The 17,967-nt window shown below is 43.4% G+C and overlaps 1 protein-coding gene across 1 annotated transcript in view; it reads right to left on the reverse strand.

The window, feature by feature from the left end:
• PRG4 (proteoglycan 4) overlaps positions 1-17,967 on the reverse strand; it is a 51,227-nt gene that overhangs the window by 32,389 nt on the left and 871 nt on the right. Inside the window, exons 2-4 of the mRNA XM_053245888.1 lie at positions 12,434-12,532; positions 6,996-7,118; positions 4,645-4,764 (exon numbers count right to left, since the gene is read on the reverse strand). Of these exons, the coding sequence (XP_053101863.1) occupies positions 4,645-4,764; positions 6,996-7,118; positions 12,434-12,532 (342 nt within the window). The remainder of the gene's footprint in view (positions 1-4,644; positions 4,765-6,995; positions 7,119-12,433; positions 12,533-17,967) is intronic.

Consider the following 17,967-nt stretch of genomic DNA (forward strand, 5'->3'; position numbering starts at 1 on the left):
CGACCTGACCCCGTTGCAGGGTCTAATCTGGAAAGTGCCCTTGTCAGCTTACTGGCTGGGAGCTGTCGCCCTCTTTCAAGCGTGGCTCCGCCCCTGGCTACCCCAGAAACTCCATGTCCAAGCCATGGTTGGTCAGCCCTCTTGTTCGGCCCCGCCCTTCTCTGGAGTGTCATGGAAATGAGCAATATAGGTAGCCAAGAAGGGCGGCTTGGCGGATCACAGCTGTTCACTCAGCTCTGAAGGCTGCGGAGCTGGTCCTCTGTACTATTCCCCCTCTCTCCCTCCCTCCCTCCCTCCCTCCCTCTCTCCTCACACCAGCCCAATGTGATCCAGTCACCCACTCTCTCTCCTTGCAGCCAAGCCAGCCCAAAGTTGCGCCTTGCTTGATCAAAAGAAAAGCTGGACTTACAAAACACAAGCCAGCAGCCAGTTGTTGTTGTTTTTCTGCTGAGGGGGTGGGTGGGTGGAGAGAGGCAGCTTTGCAGATTTCTCCCCCCTCTTATGTCTTTTCTCCCCGCTTTTGCCAGCAGATTTCTGGCAAGCAGGAGAGAAGCTTGGCAGCTGGCTGCTTTGTGTTGCAAAAGTGGAGGAGATAAGACATTGCTGCCGCTGAGCGCACCTCTCCTGTGGCTGAGCTGGGCTGTGGTGAGGAGGAGGAGAGTATGTTTCTTTGGGTTGGTTGGCTCCAGGGCAGCTTGGACGCTGGAGTGAGGCAGAGAGTGAGCAAAGCCTTCTCCTCCCTCCGCTGGGAGAGGAGCCTTGGGGGCCTCTCAAACCCTGTGGGCCCAGGTGCAGTGCCCCACCCCGTCCAATGGAAGCTACTCCCCTGTTCCTTATACCAAGTCAGACCATTAGTCTATCTAGCTCAGCATTGTCTACACTGACTGACAGTAGCTTCTACAAGGTTGCAGGCAGGAGTCTCTCTCAGCCCTTTCTGGAGATGCCAGGGACTGAACCTGGGACCATCTGCATGCAAAGCAGATGCTCTGCCACTGAGCTATGGCCCCAGCCATCCAAGATGAGCTGCACCTGCCAAATTTCCCTCCTCTATACAACTTGTAAAGGGACTAGAACCCTGTTCTATTTTGGATTAGCTCACCTCAATAAGCTCTAAAGTAAACCAAATATGGGAAAACCAAGCCAGCACCAAACAGCAGGTTCGCTTGCACCACAAATACACATTTAGTTCCATTGCATGAAGACTGAAGGACATGAACATATAAAAGTCATTTTCACAATCAAATGGTGGTGGGGGGAGCAGAAGGGAAGGCAGGCATCTACCTTCCTGCTCCCACACAATGTGAGCCTCCTCTGGGCTCTGCCACTTGCATGCCTATATGAGCAGCATGGTAGCGTGCTCCAGAGCACAGATGGGAGGAGAGAAATCACGCTGGGTCCTTGAGGTTCTCACAATGCAATGCATGAACAGCAGAGCTGCTGTCCTCAGTATTGCAGCAGCCCTGCTCGGCCTAGTCCCTCTTTCTCCCTGTTTTTTCTCTAAAAAAACATGGCTGCTTTGGAAGAAACATTGCCTTCTCGTTGCCTTTGGTAATGCAAGTAGGTTGCTTTATTAGTTTAAATCAATTCAGCTGAAAGGTTCAGAGAGCTCCTACAGAGAGCTCAATGACTAACAACAAAGCAAATCACACTGTCTTATCCTGCAAAAAGAGGAAGTTGCATGTTTGACTTTGTCTGTTTAAGCATTCCAAACAGTTAGCTGGACATTACACGTGTACATCAAATATGGAAGTTACAACAACAGGTCATTGCAACCCTGCATGATTAAGACACTCCAGACATGTTCTTTTGCAAAGCACAGCTTCTGTTACTGTTTGTCTAGTGTTATCTGACTTCAGGGACTTCCCCGCAAATCGATGTTGAAGCTAAAACCTCAAACCAGTGGTTTCCTGTCACTGCGCCAAGCCTGACTGTGTCATCTTGTCCTCTACTTGCAAGGCATTTCTCCTTAGGGCAACTTTGGCATCAAGGCAAAATGGCTTCAGGATAGTCAAGCAAGGCGAAACAGCCCCCATACTGATGACTGCCCAGGAGCAGCACTCGAAGGGGCAGTGGCACAGAAGACCAGAAAGTGAGACAGAGTGGGGTTTGTTCTCCTCCTACCTCATTTTTAACCTGAGTAGCCAACCTGGGCTATCCAGGGATGGAGCATCTGTACCCAGAGGGCTCCCACTGCTGCAGACAATCAGAGCTACCAGAGTAGAAGAAGGTTAAGCCAAATAGCTTTGGTTGGGAGAACAACCTTATAGTTTTGTGGGTAGGCCCAGGTTTGGGAGTATGAGTTTCTGCCAAATCACTGGCAAGTTATAGGACAAGTGATGGGTGATGGGGAACTGCTAAGTCTCTCCTGGGAGAAAAGCAGCTCAGATCCAGGGATTTCGGGGGAAGTGGCAGATGGCTGAAGCACCCCTCCCTTGCCTTCTATTTCTCAGTTGCAAATCACGCCCCTCCCCCTGCTTTGCAGCTGTTTGATCAAGGCCTTAGTTCTCAGACTGGAGTTTGTCACTGAATGTGTCATTCAGTCTATTATCCTTGGTTTAAAAAATGGTACTTTATTTTGAAAAAGGGAGGGTCCCCCCACCCCTTGAACAGAACATCTGTTCCCTTGTACTGTCTTTGGGGTTGACAAGGCAGGTTTTCCACAGTATTCTGCCATGGCATTTATTACCCCTTTATTACTAACCTTCTACAAGACCAAATTCTACCCTGGCATAACTCCACTGAAGTAAAATGAAGTTATGTCTGCTGAAAATCCAGACTTGACTGCATAATAAATGAAAATCAGTAAATGAGGGTGTGAGTGGCATATATAAAGGCTAAAAATAATTTTAAAACAAACAAGTGAGTCTCTACGCACTTTTGATTCTCCAGTGGCATTTTAGCGTTTCTTCTTGCATTTATGTTGTAGTGAAGGAGCAAAATGCACATTGTTATGATGGGCAAAGCTTATGCATTGCATAGATCCCTGGAGGGGAAGGGCAATGTTTCCCTCTGTGTGCAACAATACAATGCACCTTTTTGCAGGATCCATGTCAGTGAGAAGAATATAGGCTACCCAACATTAGGGGTGACAGGTAGGTTTTGCCCTCACTGCAACAGTGTCCCACAGTGTAGCAATTTACTTTTCTCCACAGGAGCAAATGGCAATTTCATTTATATGGGAGGGGGAATAAAGAAGTGTATTTGAGGGGTGCCAGTGGGTTTTGGGCAAAACCTGGTCCCTGATTCAGCTGACACCAAAATCTGGATTGAGAGTTTCCAAATGAATCCCATTTACTTTGGCCAGTAGCACTTGACAGGAGCTATTGGGAAGAACAGAGACAGACCCTTAATCCGCATAGTTCTGGGTTCTGTTTCTTCATAGGAACCAGCCAGTTTTTTCAGTGCCCTGCTGGGGCAAGGCTTTTCTCCATTTCCAGTTATGATTGGCCTGGAGCAATGCAGAGCACAGTCATTGCAAGGCCTGGGAGCTAATGGTAACTCCCATCAGTTCTAAGTGAGGCTCCCTTACTAATGGTTTATTGGGCCTGTGCGAAGTTTCATCCAAAGCTGAAGTTTCGGCCAGTGCACATCCCACATGGCACCCTGTGGCACCATTCTCATCAGACAGTGCTGCACTTTCCCCAATGTTGGAGGGGCAGGTTTTAAGGGAAACAGGGCCATCTCAAACCCCAGCACTATCATGGAAGGACTACACTTCCCAGTGATGTTGTGTGCACCTTCCAAGATGGTGCTGTCTTGAGAGGGCTCTGTTTTCCTGAAAGCTTCCTGCCACTGGCACTTGGAAAATCTCAGCTCTGTGCAGAGGTCAGCACATTGGGAAATGGCTCTCAACATCTGAAGGGTTTGTGTGTTTGTTTGTTTTTGCCAAAGTGCCAATGCCCCTCGCTTGAAAAACAGTGAAGATCATTGCTCTGTGTGATAACTGAAGGATTAATCTCCTGCTCCACAGTCTATGTGATTAAGCAATTGGAGGCGTACCTAATAGAAGGTTGTGCTCAGGTTGTGCTCTGCATCTTCCTTCTAACCTAGGTCTAACTTTCAATCAACTATGACAACAAAAAAGAATGCTGGGAACTGGCTATTAGAACGATAAATGCATAGGCCTAGTTCTTACTGAGGTGGTAAACCACTATCTCGGATGTACCCCTTCAGGTATGGGCTCACAACTGAGTCTTCCTCTATACCAGGGATTCTCAGTGTTGGGTCCCCAGCTGTTATTGGACTTCAACTCTCATAATCCCCAACCAAAGGCCACTGCAGCTGGGGATTATGGGAGTTGAAGTCCAATAACATCTGGAGACCCAATGTTGAGAATCCCTGCTCTATACAAAGCAATTCATTTGGAAAACTAGAATATCATGAAAAAGGGCTCTTGCCTAGCTTTCTCCCTGAAATACCAGTTTCCTTCATGGAGAGAATGTTGTATATTGAGGAGCATTCAAGCATGTGCACCCACACTTACAATCCAATGTGGTATTTCCCAGACAGAGGTTTAACACCTCAGTGAGAACCAACTGGGGCACTGAAACAGGCCTCAGGGTTGATCATGAGTCTATTGGCTCAAGTAACACATGGACTGCAGAAAAAAGGGCTGGAAAGCAATGAAGTATATAGGAGACTTACCTACTAAGCATGCTTCTTTGTAGTCTGGACAACACTTGCCAAATCTTGCACAATCAGTATCACAATCACATTGTCTCCCTCTTTTGAATGCTTCAGCGCAACGTCCTTTACAGGAGAGTTCTACATAGATGACAGAAGAAGGTTAGCACTGTTTTCTTTGCATTCAACAACATAATATTTTTAAATTAAGTTATCATACATTGAAAGTTTTATTGCAAATGGAGGGAGTCATTGCAGGCATGAATTATTGCATTCCGTTTAATTAATGTATGATTTCTGAGTAGTTTTGTATAATTCAACTCTTTGTAACATAGTAGAGATCATTTAGAATCCATGCTTCTGTCCCCTTGAACCCATTTCATCATTCCTGGATTACAATAAAGCTAAGGATCTATGAATTCAATTGTTTCTCATATAATGTTAGTTAAATGTTGATAACCTATGATTTAGGCACCATGTGTTGGTGTGTGAATGGTGAGGAGAAGAATTGTTTTTCCCTTTTTTTGTTTCCAAAAAGCAGAATTGCAAAAACTTACCCATCTTTATCATATCTTGTTTATAATCTTGCTCTTCTGCTGGAAATTTGCAGATGTTCAGCAAATAAAACATTTTGCGTTATGTATATTGCTGCCCTTTTAAACCGAAAATGCTTGTAGGATATGCACATGAGACATTATGGTGTGAGTATTGGCCCCAAATCAGGCCATAGTCAAAAAAATATGTGACATACAATGGAACACTACTCTGGGTTGCTTCACATATGATGTGACGAACCAGGGAATTTAGGAAATGGGAGAATTTGCTTGTGTTGCCTTCTCTTTGAGAAGAATTAGCCAACTGTGCCTGCGTGCTTTGAAATCTGAATAAAATACTAGAAAAATACAGGACATTTAGAAAGCCACATTTAATATTTTTGAATGGCAGAGGTTCAGTTATCACATCATTGTCGCCCCTAGGTTGTGGAACATGCTCCCCATGGTTATAAGAGGATTATCTTCCTTGAAGGCCTTCAGGAGAGCCTTAAAGACCTATCTTTTTAGCCTGGCTTTTAATGATATCTAGTTTGAATTTGAATTTTAATGGGCTTTAATCTGGTTTAAATGTTTTCTGATTTAAATGGTTTTATGATGTGTTTTTTTGTTTTAGTGTAAATTGCCCTGATCCACTTTAGGAAGGGTGGGGTGTAAACAGAGGTGCACCTAGGTAATTTTGGAGCTTGGGCCTAAAGGACTTTGGACCTCCCTCCCCCCACTGTAAGTTAAGCATCATCCCCGGGACAGACTAAAGAGGATTTGGGGGGGCCCCAGGGGGTGTGGAGGCCCTAGACTTCCACCCAGAAATCCAGGGGTAAAAGCGCCTCTGTACATAAATTGAATGAATAAACAAACATGATCTTTACAGACTAGATAATCCCCATGACTAGATAATGTTGGAACATGTTTTTTCAATGGTCTATACATGGTGTTTGCTCCTTAGTGATCTTGTGAACTGTACAGTAGTTCCCAGAGGATGGTTTCACAGGGACAAACTGTATGTAGAAGTCATTCACATGACATGATGTGTTTCCTCCACCACCCACAGAAATTACTCATGGATGTCTGGAAATTGTACCAGGAAAACTGGCACAGACTTTACAAATCACAATACAACATTCAGTGAGAGAGAGGGAGGAGGAGAGGGAGGAGGGAGAGGGAGAGTAAGTACATAAAAGGAACATAAACAACAAGACAACAAGTAACAGGTGCCAAAGGGAAGGATCTTAAGGCAGCGGTTTTCAAACTTCTGGTGTTCCTTCATGGAATCTTTTCTGCATAATGTGGTGAGAGACACCCCAGCATGGCTGCTCTAGAATCAGGGGCATAGCTATAATTGAATAAGGAGAGACCAATGTCCTTAGACCCCTGAAGAAGAAGGTGCCCTCCAGCTTGCTTTTTGTTTTCCCCTCCTACCTCTCCAAAGAAGAAGGTGGGGAGGCAGGGGAACATCCTCACTTTTTGCCCCAGGGCTTACTCCAATCTTGCTACATCTCTGTGTAGAATCGATGGAGGTTTGTAGAATGAACTAACAGTTCTTATGGGATGCTGTTCACATGCAAACTGATAGCACACTCTAGAATGCATTCACCCTGACCTTGCACATGCACATGTTTGGAGAAGCTCAGTGATGTCAGACAAGCTGTCTTTGAGGGCAATTTGTCCACCCTTACTGATCTGCTCAGTGAGGGGTTTCCAACATGCTTGTAAGCAACCCCAGGATTTCCCAGAACAAAGTCTGAAAACCACTCTTAATGAAACAGAGCAATGCTTACTTGTTTTTTTTTAAAAAAAAACTGACTCTGGTTGAGGACTTACCTGGAATGCAGACTCTCTTGTAATCTGTGCAGCACTCCATGTAGAGTTGGCAGTTACTATCACATTGGCAGTCATGCTTCCTAGAATACCCTTCCCCACATCTCCCTGCACAGCTTGATATATCTAAAATCACACAATACTGCTGTAAATATTGCCAGGCCAGAACAGCATATTAGGAACAATGAATGGCAAAGCACTGGGGAGGGCAGTGGTGCTTCCCCACTAGTTTTTAAACGTCCTGATCACCAAGTCATTCCAAGCAAAATGTTTCTGTTGCTTTAGGATGAAGACCACTGGGCTCTCCTCCTATGTAGGAGAAGATTGACAAGAATGGGAATGCACAGGAGTAGTTATCCATAGACTGTATTATATGAGAAGGATGAATGGGGCTATTCAGAAGCAGACGTTGTACTAGGTTTCCCCTACCCCCAATATTATGGAAAATCTGTCTTAAATTTCTACTCAAAAAGAATAACCATCAGCTCAAGGATCAAGCCATAAAGACAAAAACAATTGTTGTTTTTAATCAAAACTTAAAAATATAGTCTATAAAATAGCCACATCAGGGCTTTTTAGATCCCCCGTTTTCACCGCTTCAAGTTGTTGGACCTTGTTGGACCATTTTGACCTTGAAAAGCCCAGCGGAAGGATCCTTGGGAGTGGAAGGGTTTGCAGCTGGAAGGGCAACTTGGCAACCCCTCTGTGCGTGCACATGGGAGTGCTTTAGACATGCACTCACAGCCCTTGGATTGTGTCCCTAGAATTTTCTCTCATAAACAAAAGCTTGACTATGTGCTGCCAGTTTGGATGCATGAAACAAAGTTAAATATTGGTGGAGCAGATATTTTGTTTCATCTTGAAAGCAAAATATCTGTCCAACTGCTTGCAGAGACAATTATAGGCAATTTGACTTTGGGGCTATGAGATTCCATGGGGTCTTCTAAAAATTGTCAACAACTTGAAGCATTATCTGTCTTGCCTGAGGATAGGGAAGGGTTCAGCAACAGAAAATTAGACAGGAGTTTGCCCCATCACATGTTCCATATAATGGAACACAATCTATTACTTTGACTCATGTAGGCTTTTTTCCAGTGGTTTACCCTGCACAACACTTATCTCATAGAAACTCTTCATCACCACAGTTATATTGCAGCTGGCTCTGGTGCTTGGACAACACAGAAAAATATGAACTTCATTAGGCTGGTCCTCAAGTCCCTAAGGTAATTTTGCACATCACAAGACTACCCTTCAGCTAAAAGTAAGGGTCATATTCACACTGCCCGGATCCATTTGCCCAGTGAGTAACATGGGCCTGCTATCTCATTGGATGTGGATAGACATTTCATATTTTTGGAAACCAGCTGCTCAGAGTCCTTCAAGGAGCCATCCTTCAAGGAGAGCCAAGGAATAGGATCGTTCTACTTCTAGATTATCTTTAAACAACCCTGTGAGCTAGGTTAGTGTCATGACCCTGAATCCATGGCTCCTGCTTGCTAGTGCTACAGAACATGTCAGCCAATTAATTTACATTTTATCTACCAAACTAAACATAATGTTAAACAACACATCATACACTTTCCATCTTTTTTTCTTTTAACGTCAATTATGAGGGGATATCCAGATCAGAACCGTGGCACTAGTGAAGGAGGAAATTAACCCTTTCTTCCTGCATGATGGTGCCACTGAAATCCTCTCCTCTAACCTGATATTTGTCTTAGGAAGGAAGCTGCTGTTGGCAGTTACTTCTTAGTTTATTTAACAATTAGAAATAAGGAGGGCTACGATCCAGTGAGCTCATTTCTGGGTATGCACAGAACTGCACATGAGTAGCTGGACTCTTTTTAGATCTGCTTTAACAAACCAGCAACACACATGCAAGTTCTGAGGGCAGTTTGTATGCAGCATTGGAGCTACTATGCTGGACTAGAATGAGAAACCCAGCTGAACCTGAAAGTTTGGCTTGCATGATCTTTTTCTTTGTAGTCAGCATGTGCAAAAGCTCTGAGATGACAGGAAACTAGCTCACATCTGGTTTTCACCAAAACAATAGGCCGATGGGCTGATTTTATGATTATATGTGCGACCATTATAGATGCATTCAAAAGGAAAGACTTAAGAGAAAAGAAACAGCACTGATTCCATCAAACGTCAGCTCGGGGACAGTGCATCCCATCTGACATCCACAGTATAGTTCCTGTAATGTTTCCCATAGTTTGCCAAGAGATGATCCTAGGAATCATCTCTCAAAGAATTCAGCCTTCATTCACAGGATCATTTCCAAGCAAACTACCCATCAGACAGAACACTTCCATTAACTGTCTTCCTCTTCCAGACTGAACAATGATTTTCATAATTCAATTTTCATATCTCATATTTCAAACCCTCTACATGAAATCTTTCTAGCATCCATTTCAATGCTTTCAGAAATGGAACATTCAGGGCTAGAATCAATGGATGGTATGATCCTATCTAACTGAAATGAGTGGGGGTCATGGGGGGGGAAGGGGAATACCCTGTTGACTTCAGTGCAGTTCAGTCCACCAAGGCATCCTTCCCTCTGAACAAGGAAGACCAAACATTTAGTGGACAAACATTTTTTTTGGACAAACCAAAAGAAATTGCTCAAGACAAGGTGTTAAAATTTTGAGACACAACAAGATGCACACAGCACAGGAGACAACAATACTTGTTCAAACAACACACAGCAAGAACTGAAATGTAAAACAATCTTCCAAAATTTCAGTAAAGCATTGTATAAACATGAGCATTCATTTTCTACTTTCTGTAAAGTTGGTAGTTGAAGCTTAAATGTTCAGAAATATCTCAAAGGTCAATGACAGCATAAGCAATGATATTAATACAACATGCAATCCTTAAATCTCTGGCTACATGCACAGAAATGCATCTATATGCATATCCTCTGTCTCAGACATGGATGAGGTAGCAAAAAAGAAGAAATGAAAGAGAGATCAGATTCTTGTAATGAAATGAAATGAATGGAAACTGATGATCCATCAAATTCCACTGGACACAGTCTAGTCAAAGTTAAATACTTTTAAGGATCATTGATTTCAGTGGAAGGGAATTATGTCCATATTTTACTCCCCCATTAAAATTAATGGACCTTAAAAGTGCTTCGTTTTGAATTCATCATTCACATTATGTGTGCATGCATATAAGTCTATAGTTATAAGTACTACAGGAGCTTGTAGTTAAATGCGTCATTTTAAAATTGCAGCCAAAAAATGGTTATCTATGCTTCTTTCTAATGCTGTATTAGGATAGTTTTCACACTTCATGAAAGTGGATGTCTGATATTTGGTGATCTCTGCATTCACATGTGAATGTTGACAATCACAGATGAATTCTGTGAATATCTGAAAACCCAGAGATAGTCTGGTAAAAATTGGCAGGCACTTAAATGTGCTGTCAGCATTCAATTATCTATCTATCTGTCTATCTATCTATCTATCTATCTATCTATGTGCGCACACACACACATACACACATTTCCAGGAGCCCACAAAATTCATCTGGAATTGTCAACATTCACCAAACTGGGACATTCACAACATAAAATTAGTAAATGCTGGATAAGGTTGTGATTAGGTGATCGGATGAATAGATATATTTTATTTTATTTTAATTAGTATGCCTTAATCAATCAATCAATTAATTAATTAAATGCCCAGCCTTAATTAGCTTAAACTATCAACCCCTGCACCACGTTTAGAGCCTTCTGAATTTAATTTTATGATCTATGAAAGATGTCAAGGTAAGTGGTTAGAGGCAGGATTTTGAGATGGAGAATACAGAAAATGTTAAGCAAATATGTGCTTTTGTTATGTGTAGCATTCAGAATTAAATCTAAGATGAAATTATTCCATTAATATGCTAATTTACAGCTTTGTGATGACAATTACCTAACAAAACATTCCTTATAAAATTAGTCATAATTGTAATCCCAGTTTTCAACTATGCATTTAACTCACTGAAATAGATAATGTAAAGAGTGCTCTCAATGAATATATGTAGGAGATGTCTCTTACCTGATTATTGCTGGAGCAATACAGTTTTTAGAATTTCATTATTTTATTAAATTGCTATGAAAAGAAAGTAACAGCTGGAACACCTGTCATGCTGGCCATGGGAAGAGCTATAGAATATCTTACATATCATGTTATGATATCCCTCTGTGCCCCACCTCTGCTGTCTTAACGGCTGTGGATGAGGGCATGGAGATTCTCCACATGACATCCACCATTAACATAGCCACACAAACTATATATTCGAGCCTGGGGTGGGAAGTACTTTTTCACACAGTGCATAATTAGTGGATGGAATTCTGTGCCACAGGATGGGGTGATGGTCACCAGTTTAGATGGTTTTTAAAAGGATTTTGAAAAATTCATGGAGGACAGGTGTATCAAAGGCTGTTAGTCTTGATGGCTATAGGCTACCTCCAGGCTCAGAGACAGGATGTCTCTGAGTACCAGTTGCAGGGGAGCAACAGCAGGAGAGAAGGCATACCTTCATTTCCTGGTTTTGTCACTTCCGTGAGGCCTCTGGTGGGCCACTGTGGGAAACAGGACGCTGGATGGTCTTGGGCCTGATCCATCAGGGCTGTTCTTATGTTCTAAGAAACCACGAGGATGTGGCATCTCCATGGGCACAATGACAGATGCACAAGCTCTGATTTCAGTAGAACTACCCAATGCATATAGGATTAGGAAGTTATTCTAATTTAAAACAAATCTGTCACCTCTGTTACAGCATAGCAAACAGACCATTCATGGGGAATCCTGACAAGTGTTTAAGGTAAGGGTGCTTAACTGGGAGCATGGGAGGAAGTTCTCTGGGGAAAAGAGAATAACCCTGAAGAACCCTTCCTGACTTTCACCACCAGCTGAACACCTTACCTTTGTGCACTGCAGGCATGAAGTACAGCTGAACACCAAATCAAATCCTTTAATTTAGGACAAAGCACACATTAAAGTTTTTACCAGCATTGCACCAAAAATGGATTACCAATAGGGACTGAACTTCTTCCATGCTGTTACATTTGGAAGTGGTCACCAACACATTAGATCCATAGAATATTACTATCAGTCCCTTTAACACTAATCTGTATATGAAATTTTATGCTGGTCTCTGACCATAATAAAGGTTGATTGATAGATTGAATGAGCCATAGAGTCACTATATTATCAGTCTCTTTGCTCTCCCCCACATCTGAGATGAGAATCAGTTGCAATGAAGAGACAGTTTTTGGTGAAATCCCTGTAGCTCCCAAAATCACAATCTCCAGCCTTTACAGTTGCTTAGATGGGCTTTTATTCCATTTAAATTGGAATGCTTCACCTTAACTAGGCTGTGAATTGGGCTGCCCCTCTCATGTAACTCAAACAATGTTGTTTGTGCTTTACCTGTTACAGTACCTTGTGAAGAAACTTGCTGTGCCAAGAGCACGGAAAATAAAAGTAGAGCGATCCAGTATATATTCCAGGCCATAGTGATTTTTAGGAGCTGCATCTTTCCTGAAAATAAAGGAACATTGTTTACTTTTTATTATTCTTATGATAAAATCAAAACATTGTATATAACAGATAGTATTATAAAATAAAACAACAAATAACAGTTAGTATTATAAAATTCTAAAAATTTATATAAAATCCATGAGTTTAATGTTATAAAATATTCTTCTTATGAATATATCCTTCATATCAGCCAAATACAAAGACTGTGCAAGAAAAGATAGACAAACAAGAAGGAGATTATAAAGTCTCCTGCATAATGAAAGTGCAGTATAAAGGATGGAGTCTGGTGTTTTTTTAAAAAAAACTTCTTTCCAACCATTTGTAAAGATAATCATAAACACAAAATAAAAATGACTGCATTCAATCATTATTTATCCCTTATCATCTTCATTACTCCAGCAAAATAAATGTCTATTTCACAACTCCTCTAATACATACAATTTATATTATAGTTTATAATATAGTATTTATAATATTAGCAATACTATCATAAACTGCATGGTATTGAGCAAAATGACTGATTATTTACATTAAATGTTTTAATTTATATTAAATTTCTACCCTGTTTTGTTTTTTAAAAGGCAGCTCATCAAAAACTCTTCAATTTTTAAAAAACCCAGTACAAAGAATGCATCCGTCCACACACATACAACCAAAACCACAAGTAACGATGTTAAAAATTCATTTAGAACCTTGCATCGCCCTCTATATTTATTGATTATAATCTTGCACTATATTTTGTGTCTGGATGTCATTCAGGGGTATGAACCCTTTCAACAAAGTTCTCTGCACAGACATAGATATTCCACTTACCCTCCAATGGATATGTCTGTTAGCAGTGATTCTCCAGATGCTTATATATATCGGTGAGAATATATTGGGATGAACTAATTAGGCAACATGTTAGACAAAACCAACTGTGACAACCCATGACAGCAAATTTTCCACATCTATTGGAAAACATCCCAGAAGACTAGACAGCAACATCTGGAAAACACTCCCATTAAGAAAAAAAGATCATAAAAAATAAATAAATTTAGACTTATTAGTCAAAACACATTTCTAATATTTTAGTTCAGCGAACAGACTGTCCTGAGAGATCAAATGCATCTGGCAGGCATGAGTTAGGATTGAATGGCAGTAGAAGATCATAATGATTGTTTGATTTGGGGTATATGCTATTTCATGTCAAATGGTCCAGAAAAGAGAAGGGTAGAAATATGAAATGCAAGCTGAACACACAAAAATAAATCATAATTTTGAGGAAAGTTTGATGGAACATGGCAACACTGGTCAGTGGTCCCTGTTAGTCACAGTTAAAGTCGCTGGAATTTTCCCAGTTCCTCCTGATCGTCTGAGTGGCAGTAATCCCTCAGATTTAAAATTATTCACTGATTTTGCTGGACTTTGAACAAGCACTGTTTTCCTTTCAGTTTCCATTCAGAGGCCTGGTTCACACGTACACATTAACAGTAGTCAAGACTAACTGGAGTTAAAATTACAAACTCCAATTCACGCCGCAGACGTACAACTAACTGCCATTAGCCTAAATGGAGTAGATGGAGAGGTGAGCCCCACCCTACCGCTCAACCTCCCAGCCTGATCCCAGCCAGCTCTGTGGTCAGACTGTGGGCAAAGCATCACCACATCAGCCAGCCGGCCACAATTGGCTACGATCTCCAGCAGGGCGTGCCAAGCGAGATCATGCATTTTCAGAGCATCCTTCCCACCCTCAGCAGGGGAAGTGCATTGAAAGCCCTTTAAATGCCTCGTGATGCCAGCACTGCTTCTGCCAGCCATGTCACTGCTGCCACCCCCCAAGTGGCACCACACCCGAAAGCACCATGCAAATGCCAGTCTTAACAGGGATCAGGGGTACAAGGGGGATGGAATACCGCCTTCTTGCAGGATGGGAGGGGAGAGCCCACATTCGTCAGAATGGGATATGCAGGTGGAGCAGGGCAAAGGATGTGGGGGTGGGGGTTGGTGGTCTGTCCCATCTTGACCAGGGAAGATGTCACAAGGGAAGACCCCAGCAAAACACTCCAGCCAGACCCATCACCAAGCTGCTGCAAGCAGCTTGCTGCCCCGTGGGCTAACAATCTCATGAGACGATCAGTCTATTGGGGATGTACCTGAGCCTATTGAGGCTCAGACAAAATCTCTCGGATTCGGGCTGACCTAGATGGGGACTCCACAATTAATTTGATGTCTGAACTGGAGGTGTCCGACAACTCCTCTTATACGATTTGACTGGATCAATTTAAGTTTGTGACTCCTGATGATGTGGACAAGCTGCTTGGAGCGGTGAGGCCTACCACTTGTTCTCTTGATCCTTGTCCAACATGGCTTGTTCTATCTAGCAGGGAGGCTGTTGTAGGCGGCCTGGCAGAAATCATAAATGCTTCTCTGAGGGAGGGCAGGATGCCTCCTTGTCTTAAGGAGGCAATTATTAGACCTCTTCTAAAGAAGCCTGCATTAGATCCCTCAGAGTTGAGCAATTATAGGCCAGTTTCCAATCTCCCATGCAGAGGCATAACTAGGGAAAACAGCGCCCGGGGCAAGCACTGAAATGGTGCCCCCCCTCCCGCCCCCTGCCCCCCCCGACATACTACATTATATTTAGGTTTTTCCTCACAAGCAACAACCCTGTGGGGTTGGCCTGTATCTCAAACAACAGAATTATGATGCAATGATGATACACACTACGTTATACTTAGGTTTTTCCTCACCATTAGTAATTCCCATTAGTAAAGCCCATTAGTAATTCTGCATTTGCGTATCTCTTTTTTAAAAAGAAATGTCTAATTGAACTCCAAATTGACATTTTTTTACCAATTCTGGTCCACCTCATGCCATCCTTTTTAATCAATGTACTAATTGTAATTCCATTAAAGCAGATATAATTTTATTAGCATTCACAATTCATCAAGCTAGCAATAATGGCTGTTATTGTTGAGTTTAGAGAAAAATAAAAACTGCAAAACAATTTGTTTACTCCAATGTTTAACACAACTTGTAAATAAAACTTCCATGGCTAAATGTGGGTTTGTAAATCTAAGATTAAATACATGCTTCCATCAATATGTATACACACCATACACAACATGAAGGTGCACACCACACATTCAGAGACTACCACAGGATTTAAAAACCAACCATATAACATAATCCTTGAAGAAAGAAATACATATATCCATTTTGGGGTTAAATATAGAGGCTATTTAGAATTCACCAAAAACAAATTCAAGCATTCACAGAGGAAATAAAATATTTCTAACTCAGAGAACCATATATTCCTTAGGACCTTTAAAAAAAATTCCCCATAAACATATACTGATCTGCTCACCTCTGTCCACTTAGCAAAATGTTGGTCTGTAATGAAAAGCCAGTGCCTAGGTTAGGGTTGCCAGCACTGACCGAAGGGATTCTTGGGGATCCGATTTTTTCACTCATACTATCCCCCACCCCAACATTATTTACCACAATATTAAGCCGCTAAAATCGCCAGGATTCCTTTCAATAGTCACCTCTGAGGTTGATGCCGATTCTTGGGGAGACCACTGCCAACTGAACTCCTCTCCCTTCCCTCTTCCACCTCCCTGATTGTGCCCACAAGACACAAGTGGCGCAGAGAGGCGGAGGATTCCGGTCCTGCTAACGCCGGCGAAGTCGCGAAGATCAAGCAGGCTCAGAGGGCGTTTTGGGCAGCGACCGGGTCAAGCTCCCGCAGCGTCGCTCGGGGCCACGCCGCCGCCGTGTCTCAGGGAGCCGGCGGTCTGGACGTGCTGCGATGGGAGCCTGGGCCCTGGGGATGGTGCTTTGCAGCCTGGCTGCTGCAAGCCTGGGTAAGGTTCTCTTGCAGGGGCAAGAGAGCGAGGGGCGTGTGTGTCCTCCTTGTCTTGCCTGGGCCAAGCCCCAGCAACGACGCTTTCCTCCTCCGCGACCGCGCCACCAGCCCACCATGTGGGCAAACCGAGCTGGGATGGACGCACCTGCACGCATGTGCAGCAGCCAGGCCAGCAAAGCAATGGGGGGGGGCGGGCGCAGAAGGGACCGCTGGTGCTCGTGGGCGAGGAGGCGCCAACGCTGCTGAGCCGCAGAACCTTGTATTGAAAAAAATTTCTTTGTTAAAAATTTTTTTTGGGATCAGTGGGTGTCATGGCGGCACCCCCCACGTGACCCAAAAAGATGGTGCCCGGGGCACGTGCCCCCCTGCCCCCCTGCCCCCCTATTGTTACGCCTCTGCTCCCATGGCTGGGCAAGGTAATTGAGAGGGTGGTGGCCTCTCAGCTCCAGGCAGTCTTGGAGGAAACTGATTATCTAGACCCATTTCAAACTGGTTTTCGGGTGGGCTATGGGGTGGAGACTGCCTTGGTCGGCCTGATGGATGATCTCCAATTGGCAATGGACAGAGGAAGTGTGACTCTGTTGGTCCTCTTGGATCTCTCGGTGGCTTTCAATACTATCAACCATAGTATCCTTCTGGAACGTCTGAGGGGGTTGGGGGTGGGAGGCACTGTTTTACAGTGGTTCTGCTCCTACCTCTCGGACAGATTCCAGATGATGTCGATTGGAGATGGTTGCTCTTCAAAATCTGAGCTTAAGTATGGTGTTCCTCAAGGCTCCATACTCTCTCCAATGCTTTTTAACATCTACATGAAACCGCTGAGAGGGATCATCAGGGGATTTGGAGCTGGGTGTTACCAGTATGCTGATGACACCCAGATCTACTTCTCCATGTCAACTTCTTCAGGAGTTGGCATATCCTCCCTAAATGCCTGCCTGGAAGCCGTAATAGGCTGGACGAGGGAGAATAAATGGAAGCTGAATCCAGATAAGACAGAGGTACTTATTGTGCTGTGTCAGAACTCCAGAGACGATCTTGATCTCCCTGTTCTAGATGGGGTCACACTTCCCCCAAAGGAACAGGTTCACAGTCTGGGAGTACTTCTGAATCAATGTTTCTCCTTGGTTTCTCAGGTTGAGGCGGTGGCCAGGGGTGCTTTCTATCAGCTCCGGCTGATAGGCCAGCTGCGCCTGTTTCTCGAGATCAATGACCTCAGAACAGTGGTACATTTGTTGGTAACCTCCAGACTGGACTTCTGTAATGTGCTCTACGCGGGGCTGCCTTTGTACGTAGTCCGGAAACTTCAGTTGGTCCAGAATGTGACAGCCAGGTTGGTCTCTGGGTCATCTCGGAGAGACCACATTACTCCTTTGTTGATGGAGTTACACTGGCTGCCAATAGGTTTCCGGGCAAAATACAAAGTGCTAGTTATAACTTTAAAAGCCCTAAACGGCTTAGGCCCTGGGTATTTAAGAGAGTGTCTTCTTCGCTATGAGCCCCACCGGCCATTGAGGTCACTTGAAGAGGTCCGTCTCCAGTTGCCACCAACTCGTTTGGTGTCTACACAGAGACGGGCCTTCTCAGC

The sequence above is a fragment of the Hemicordylus capensis genome, chromosome 4 (assembly GCF_027244095.1).
Source record: "Hemicordylus capensis ecotype Gifberg chromosome 4, rHemCap1.1.pri, whole genome shotgun sequence".
In the NCBI taxonomy this organism is placed as follows: Eukaryota; Metazoa; Chordata; class Lepidosauria; order Squamata; family Cordylidae; genus Hemicordylus; species Hemicordylus capensis.